The sequence below is a fragment of the Octopus bimaculoides genome, chromosome 4 (genome assembly GCF_001194135.2).
Source record: "Octopus bimaculoides isolate UCB-OBI-ISO-001 chromosome 4, ASM119413v2, whole genome shotgun sequence".
Taxonomy (NCBI): domain Eukaryota; kingdom Metazoa; phylum Mollusca; class Cephalopoda; order Octopoda; family Octopodidae; genus Octopus; species Octopus bimaculoides.
In genome coordinates, this window is record NC_068984.1 from 4,729,654 (window position 1) to 4,739,382 (window position 9,729).

Genomic DNA, 9,729 nt, shown 5'->3' on the forward strand with positions numbered 1-9,729 from the left:
ATATACATGTGTATAATAATTATTGTATTAAAAATACTTATATATATATATATATATATATATATATGAAAATATCTATAAGTATAAATATATAATAATAAATGACAGTTTAAAATTAAGTTTTTAAAGCATCTTACGATCGTTTCACAAAAGTATTGTCTCTATAATGGAATCCTGTATTGATAAACATTTATACCACTACTACTACTACCACCACCACCACCACCACCACTACTACTACTACTACTACTAGCTTTGTTGTTTCTTTCTCCTCTCCAGATGGTATAGCAAGCCACCATAAGTCTACTGAAGAGAAATCGTCCCTGAAGAAAGTTCTGGAATTGGTGAATCGTGGAGATGTGAATATGAAAGAAATGAACCGCAAGTTACAGAGGATGCTGGAAGAGACCTTGACCAAGAATATGCACCTGCAAAAGGTGAGAGCTTTTGTGCGATTATGTCTCCCTTTGTGTGTAGTCTTTTACTGGTTACATGTGCCCATACTGGGGCATCAAGGCGTTTTAGTCAAGCCATCTGACTGGCTCCTGTGCCGGTGGCACATAAAAAGCACCTTTCAAGCATGGCCGATGCCAGTACCACCTGACTGGCCCTCGTACTGGTGGCACGTAAAAAGCACCCCCTACTCTCTTGGAGTGGTTGGCGTTAGGAAGGGCATCCAGCCGTAGAAACTCTGCCAAATCAGATTGGAGCCTGGTGCAGCCATCTTGTTCACCAGTCCTCAGTCAAACTGTCCAACCCATGCAGCATGGAAAGCAGACGTTAAACAACGAGATATGACCCCACCCACCTCAGCACTTGTTTTAGCATTTATTTTATTGATATCTGTTTATTCAATGGCGAAGTTAACTGCTTATTTGACACAAAGGGATGTAACTCAAAATACCACTTTACATTGGTATTCACAAATACACACATGTACATGCACACACACACACACACATATGGTGCTAATTACACTCACACACACACACACACACACACACACACAGACAAACACATACACACACACACACACAAACGTGCACACACAAATGCACGCACACATACATGCACACAAACATGCATGCATGCACACATTGGCACACACACCCACACAAACATGTACACACATGTGCACATGCATAAACATGCACACGTACACTTACACACACACAAACATGCATACACACACACACACAATTCGCATGTGACACATGGTTCTGTGCTGCAGTTTCTCTCTACCAAATCCACTCTGAAAGCATTGAGTGATCTGGGATTTGTAGTAGAATAGAATACCCTTGCTCAAGTTACCGCACGGTGGGACTGACCCCGATGTCACAACTGCAAAGCGAACTTCTTGAACCGACAATCAGGGGCCCAATAAAAAACTCCTTCCACAATACAGATATGAACTTCCGATCCATAAATTAGGTCCAATGTTCCAATTTGTTTCTGACGTCAACGATTTCATCTCTAAAAATAAATTAGAGGACAAACATAATTTTTCATTTATTTTCAATAAAATGTAAAAAAAATGCCCAGCGGAATATTCTGCAGAACCAGACCTTTTGTTTTATCCAAACATTTCAAATCTCTCAATTCCATCTCCATTTAACGAACCAATCTAGTGATAAACGTCTATTTTAATTTTAACCTCTCTTATTCATTATTGTTGCTTGTTTTAACGTCATGCTTGTAATTGCAATGAAAATTTAATCCTGTCGCTCTGCTTGATTAGCAAACTTCCTTGCTGTTACATTGTTAATATGCAGATTAATAATGCAATTATAACGATATTATATTGCCAATATGCTATTATGGTTTATATTTGTGAGTTTTGTTTTCCTTCTTTCTACATTTCTTTTTTGTGTTTTCATTGGTTTATTGTGCTTGTCTTTGATATAGTATCACTGATACAAAAAAAACCTGGTTAACTATATGATATTGCTGTGAGGATATCTCCAGGGTATAGAAATATGATACTCAACATGAAGGGGCCAAGAATGTAGGACTTACAGGTTTGGTGTTTACGTCTTACTCTGCGGACACAACTTCTTCATTCCGAGGTTTCTAGGCAGTACTCCTTCGATCCTGAGATAATCAGGACATCTGTCGAGGAAACTCCTCAATTCCATGGCAACCAGATTACAAGCTACATATGCTTATCTTTTACTTTCTTCAGTTGTTAGACTGTGGCCATGCTGGAGCACCACCTCGACGAATTTTTAGTCAAATGCCTGAGTCCAAGTGCTTATTTGTTTTTTAAACTGGGAACTTATTTTATCAATCTTTTTTTGCCAAACTGCAAAGTTGCAGGGATGTAAACACACCAACACTGGTTGTCAAGCTGTAGTGAGGGATGGACAGACAGACAGACAGACAGACAGACAGACACACACACACACACATATATATACAACAAGCTTCTTTCAGTTTCCATCTACCAATCTACCAAATCCACTCATAAAGCTTTGGTTAACCTGGAATTATAGTAGAAAACACTTGCCTAAGGTGCCACACAATGGGACTGAACCTGCAACCATTGGGAAGCAAGCTTCTTTCTGCCAGCCACGTCTGTGCCTCTTTCTCTCTCTCCATATACCTATAGGCGCCGGAGTGGCTGTGTGTTACATAGCTTGCTTACCAACCACATGATTCCGAAATTACTAAAATCGTATTCACTGATGAGAACTTCATGTAGCAAATTGTTTTATTTGCCAATTAGAGTTCGAAACCTAGATATGGCTGTAAAAAAACAAGGTAAAAGTTTTTATTTTTTGTCCCTTTCGAAATTGCTCTTAAATGTGGTTTTGGATGTTTTGACTGCTCCTTCTAGCATGTAAGGCTGCCTACTAAGGGTCACCTCTTTTGTGTTTAAATGTACACTAATTTTATATATATATATCATCATTGTTTAACGTTTGCCTTCCATGCTAGCATGGGTCGGACTGTTTCACAAGAGCCAGTGAGGCAGAAGCTTGCATCAGGCTTTTGTGTCTGTTTTGGCAGGGTTTTTACAGCTGGATGCCCTTCCAAACACCAACCATTTTACAGGGTGGACTGGGTGCTTTTAAGTGGCATCAACACTGATAGGGTTACCAAATACTTGCAAGACGTGTGTGTGGTGGTGGTAGTGTGGTGATAAAAGTGCCTTGTGGTATTTTGTTGCATCACTTTACATTCTGAGTTCAAATCCCTCTGGTGTTGAGTTTTTTATTCATCCTTCCAAAGAACGATAAACTTGAGTAACAGTAATATGCTGGGGTTGATTTGTTCAACCTCACCCACTAACTTTGTAACCGTCAGTATTCTCCCCCACTCCACCACCACTTGAAATTTTAATTAACATCCTGTAAAAGATATTACATTACTAATATGCTAATTAGTAATTTATCATGATGCTACAGTCGTACTTTGCATATTACTAATGTTATTGTTGCTAATTAGCATTTTAACAATGCATATGCTAATATGCTAATTCTAAACTCTACAGCTCGTTTGCATTGTAAATTATGTCAACTCACAACCTGAAGGAATATTGCATTATTAATGTTCTAATTAGCAATGTTTGTGTTAACGAGCAATCATGTGATGTTGTTAATGAATTAGTGAATTGAGTGACACAGGGAATTAATGAGGTCAACAAGAAGTTACTGGTGGAGCAAATAACAAATATTTGTCTCCTAAATCTATCATGTAATTAGTACTTTTGCTTCGTTAAGGAATTAACTGAATCCTTGATGGTGTTGATTGGACAGGTCTTTGTCCAGTATCGTTCCAGCTATGACCATCTCATCTTATTCTTGGGCATTATGTGTCTAAGACTGTCATCTAATGTCTTTTTCAAGACAGAAGTTTGGCTGCTGTTTCTAGCAATTTGTTTGACTATGTAGGATATCTTTTATCTTTCACTTGTTTCAGTCAATAGACTGAAGCCATGCTGGAGCACTGCCTCCTGGACTTTTTAGATGAATGAATTGGTTTCATTACTTTTAATTTTTTTTTGTAAGCCTGGAACTCATTCTATCATTCTCTTTTGTCAAACCACTAAGTTACAAGGACATAAACACACCAACACTGGTTGTTAAGTGGTGATGACACTCACACACACACACACACACACACACACACAATGGGCTTCTTTCAGTTTGAGTGCTTGAGTAACACTTTATAGCTCCATCTGAGCCTTGAATTTGAGGTGCAGTTTATTTGGGAAAAAAATTACATTTAGGCGTATGAGAAGATCAATGCTGATATATATAGAGAGTTTATATACACTTTTTATTTTATTTGAGGTTCTGATGAACCTATAAGGTATTATTCAGGCACTTAACTATGAGTCCACTACATCCTGTAGCAGAAACAGCAGTAAGCTAATGCATTTCATAAGATAATCATTTATTTCTTTGGGACGAGGTGGTGAAGCATGATCTTCGAACGTTGGGCCTCATAGAGGTAACGATTAGTGATTGAGATCTTTGGCAATATGCTGTGCTTGAGAAGACCTGTCAAGCCAAGTGAAATCATAGTTGTGGCCATTGTTGGTGTCACGTAAGTGGTACCTGTGCCAGTGGCACGTAAAAAGCATCTTTCGAGCGTTGGACCTCATGGAGGTAATGACAAATGACCGAGACCGTTGGCAATATGTTAGTGTATGTCCATGTTGCATATTTTATTGATATCAATATCAGTTTTTAGTTGTTTTAAGTAGAGTTAATATTAACCCATAAAGCGTTGGAATTTGCACTTACATAGCCTGGACTGCTGAGAAAATTTCTATGAAAATGAGACTACCATGCACACATGAAAAACAAAAAATAGTTAAAATATCTTCTTAGTATATAAACGTAGCAAGTTTTACATCATCTGAAGGGTCATCAGTTGAACTATTAGTCCTCTTGAATTCTGGTGGATATTGGAGTGTTTGAGTGACATTAGACCCCAACAAACGTGCATAAATTAAATGCATCTATCTGGGCCACGATTGTGGTCTGTCTACCTGTGCCTGACGGCCACGATCGTGACCCGTCGCGCTTTGTGTGTTGTTGTCAATCTAATGACACATGTGGAATAGTTGTAAACATTTTAATATTTGGATATGAATTTTTTGAGGAGCTCATATCTTCAAGCCAGGGCTTGAAGATATGAGCTCCTCAAAGAAATACCCTCTTTCGACCTGTTTTTTCCCCCACTTGTATCAGCTAAGTGGGACCACAATAAAATCTGATCTCGTTTCTTGCTCGGACAATTGTCTAAAGAAGAAACAGAGTTATCTACCTTTACCCAGACGCAATGTTTTGACTCGTTTAAATCGATGTCTTCATTTTATATTCATTAATAATTTATAATTAATTTACTGTTATCGTTAAAATACAAATTAATATTCCCTTGTGTTTATTTTCTTTTCTTCGTTACCCCTAATTTATTCTCTGCTCTCATAATTCATGTGGCATACCATTAAACTATCAGATATTGTCGATCACTGTTCTATACGTCACTATGCTACATTATTTCCCATAATCCATGTAGCATATCTTTTGCTTGCTCCAGTCATTGGAATGTGGCCATGCTGGGGCATCACTTCGAAGGGTTTTACACAAACAAATCTTTTGCTGAACCTCTAAGTTATGGGAAGGCAAGCACTTCAACACTGGTTGTTAAGTAGTGGTGGAGAGACAATCACACACAACGGGCTTCTACACAGTTTCCATCTACCAAATTTTCTCCTAAGGCATTGGGCAGACTGGGCCTATAGTAGAAGACATTCTCCCAAGGTACTGTGCAGAGGGATTGAACCTGGCAGCATGGCATGCTTCTTGGCCACTCAACTTCTCACAATGTTGTCCCTGTTATTCCTCCACAATCCATTTGATACTGTTTCTATTTTACTTATGATTTTATTTTCCTTTGTTTTGCAGGACCTGGAGACTTTGTCCCAAGAAGTAGTCCGATTATCGAAAACCTCATCTTTGGTTTCATCACCGACGACAGATTTGGGTGGTGACGCCAGTTTACCCCTCACCGAGCCATCGTCACATCTGAATAGCTGTCCCAGTGCAATATTAGCCCAATGAAGCTGAAAACCATGTACACACACACACAAACACACACACACAAAATTTCTTTCCTACTTTTACAAATGTCAAAATATTTCAACACCAACCAACCAACCACACATGTGTATATATATAAATATATATAGCAAAAACAACAGTAGCACCTCCCCCTATTTTCTTTGTACATACATTTCATAGAGTTTTGTTATGTATATATATATATAAAACGTTCTGTACATATCGCTAGTGTGGATATTGCATCATAATGTTAGCTGATTACACCCCCACACACACACACACACACACGTTATGTCTACATTACATGTTGGCAAAAAAATTTACCTCTTTCTGTGTTACACACACACACACACACACACACACACACACACACACACACACTTCAATAATATATGTAGGTATGTATGTGTATTAGCCTGTGCACACATGTATATACATACGCATATACATACGTACATACACACATGTATACATACATATGTATATTACATACGTACGTATGTGAGATGTAGCTAAGTTTATAAATCTCAGGAGAATCTTCCATTCAATTGGAGTAGTAGTAGTAATAATAATAATAATAATAATAATAATAAGTGGGGGAGCATCATAGCCATGTGTTAAGAGGAATTCTTTGGGGTTTGAATAATTCACTTTTGGAAACATGGGTGTTTTGCTCAACATCCTTAAACAAACCTTATTCAGGGACCTTTTGAGCAGGATGGGCTACTCGACCTGAAGAAGATTCCAACTGGGCTCCATCTGTAAGGTCCTGCGCTGTTTATCATGATATGAGATCACCATGTCGCGCACATATGGTTGTGATGCATGAGCCTCGTCTACCCTTATCAGATGGGTAGTCGTGATGGGTATACTGGGCTTCGTATATTTTACCTCAGTGTCACTTTGATGGCATTCACTGCTCTCTCACTCAATAATAATAATAATAATAATGAGCCATTAAGGTATTTTTCTGTTTGAGCCAAAATCTAAGGATATTGTTTACTGAAAGTATTATTGAGCACCGTCTCCATATCTCGTCAGGCTGTGAAGCAGCTCTGTTGGTGTTTCGGCCCCTTCCGCTGTGACACATGAGCTGCTTGGGGGCCACCCAGCAATGTAAACAAGAAGACTCCTATATAACAGCTTGAACTTTGTTGAGTCAGGTGTTGTGACTCTGGGCCAGATGTTTCCCCCCATCCTCAGTTGTCCAGTCTTGTTGCTCCACCTGTCCTTTCTCTCTCGAACTAGATTTAATGGTTAGCTTTCTCAGTAGCTTCCTATGGTGAAAGACTAAACAAAGTGTAGGTGTTAGCTAAATTAGGTTAGAGGTCAACAACCATTCCATTCTTGAAACCTTCATGACATTAAAATGTCTGCTACTGGCCGAATCATTACTGAACCAAAAAAATGTATTTTGGTTGCTTAGAGAACTGATTCAAGATTTTACTAAATCTCCTCATTTCATCAATTTTAGCTGGGATTTTCCAAACATCTTAGATTATTAGACTTATATAAAGATACCTTTTAGATGATGTCTTGGCGTCGTAAATGGTTTGTCATTCTCTTTTTTGACCTCCACCTCCCCAACATTTTCTTGTTGTATTCTCTTTAGATGACACATTTTTCTAAACATCTCTCGTACTTTAATTTGAGAGTGAACTCTAATGTTCTGACACTTGGTTACATGATGTACTTTGGTGATTGATAAAAGGAAAATAAATAAATAAAACGAGCAAATGACAAAACGTCATCTTTTATAAAACTTCTTGGGAAATAAGAAATCCTAACTCCTTTCATTTCCAATTATTGTTTCTGTAGCCAGATTGAAATGTCTGAAGAATTTGTTATTAGTTGCTCTGTGTCCATTGTTGCTCTACTTAGTTGATTGGAAGTCATTCACTCCACCACTCATTCAAGTCCGTGGTGATCCTTTCAACCAAACGTTGTTGATCCATTAACCTATTTTAGACATAATAATTATTGTTGTACAAATGTGTTTGTTATGAAGAAATTAAACTTGCTATTTAATTTGATTGGTTTTGTTGTAAATGCATTTTTTTTCTTTTTGTAGCACACTTTGCTTTAGATGTAAGCCTCATCAAAATATATAGGCCAATTGGTGCATTTAATCAGTAAAGATGCAACCTTTTTTTATCAATTCATGAGAAAGTAAAAAGTTCTCATTAAACAAGACTACATCCCATCACACTGTACAGCTTGGTCACCATTGATGCTCTTTGATGGTCTCTTTTTTCTTTAGTTTGACTGTACTACATCTAATTATGGAGTAGATGGTTGACAAATCAATTTAGAGAATAAAAAAGACAAACAAGCAATTATATTATTTGTTAGTATTTCTGACGGTGACGGTCGTGGTGGGCATGTGACTGGGCGAAATGATAAACTAGGCATCTCTTTCAATGTAAACTTCATGACCTTTTGATCTTGTTTCTGCTTTTCTCGCAAGAAAACTGGAAACCGGTTTCTTCAATTCCTTTCCAATGACCAAAAAAACCTGTTCTCAGAACATTCTTGGATCCAGCAGGGGTTTCAGGAATTTTGTCAAAGTTCAGTTATTGTCTGTTGTTTACAGAATAAATCCATGACTTTTCAAATTATTTTTGACTTTACTAAATTCTTGTCACTAAATGACTTCCATTTTCCCTTCCATTTTCTAATGTTGAGGCGATCAGCCTAAAGAATGCTTCCTTACCCTAACCTCCACTGTTACCACACGCCTTTCTGTGTTGTTCCCTTCAACACTTGATCTACACACGTGTGTGTGTGTGTGTGTGTGTGTCCAAGCAAAAAAACTATTATTTACAAAGATATGCTTCCAACAATTAATTGAAATTAGTTTTATTTTTTATTTATTATTTGAGAGACATTCAAAAGGGTTCCATACCATGGACTTCCCTTTGATGTCTTCTTCAGTTTACCAATAAATAATGGTTTACCAAGGAGAGCAATGTCTTGCAATTCTTCACCTTTGATCCCATAAAGGAAGAATTACTTTTATCATTTCAATAGTCTGATGAAATCAATAGTCTTTGCTTCAATCATAAACTCTCTTCAATATCAATTCCTTCCATTGAACTTCAAAATATTTTGACCTCTATTCTTCCTGAAGGTCAAATATTATTTAGTATAAGCTCCATCAATGTTTGTTTACAAATTTTTTGTTTATTAAATATTTTTTGTGAGTGTTTTTGTTACATTTAAAAAAATACAAGATCAATATATTGTGAGTTAGAGATACTTTATTCATGAAATGCTTTGGTCACTCTGTAATATGTCCTCAAGTGACCTCCCCTCACAATGACGACTATAAAATCTAAAAGCTGCAACAATACACATTACAGCAGATAATTATTCAAATTAATTGATCACAGTAACTATTTGTCTCATTATCGAAACTTTCATTAATTTATCTGTTGTCATCGATGACGAAGGGCAATATCACATGGGAGAGGAAGACGGTGCCCAGTATGTCCAACTGTGGCCAATCAGTCCAATGCATTCTCAGAAAGAGAGAGAGAGAGACTGAAAGTAACGATTTGGCTCAGGACTTGTGCACTTTTCTTTCTGACCCTACAGTCCTGTTCTATTCATAGGAGATGGCACCTCGGTTGGTGTAGCTTTACCAGGCAGGGCA

The 9,729-nt window shown here is 37.5% G+C and overlaps 1 protein-coding gene across 1 annotated transcript in view; it reads left to right on the plus strand.

Annotated features, from left to right (window-relative positions):
- LOC106867335 (GRIP1-associated protein 1) overlaps positions 1 to 8,107 on the plus strand; it is a 97,639-nt gene extending 89,532 nt beyond the window's left edge. Inside the window, exons 27-28 of the mRNA XM_014912181.2 lie at positions 280 to 437; positions 5,919 to 8,107. Coding sequence (XP_014767667.1) covers positions 280 to 437; positions 5,919 to 6,074 — 314 coding nt within the window. The 3' untranslated portion in view covers positions 6,075 to 8,107. The remainder of the gene's footprint in view (positions 1 to 279; positions 438 to 5,918) is intronic.
- Positions 8,108 to 9,729: the final 1,622 nt, after the last annotated feature.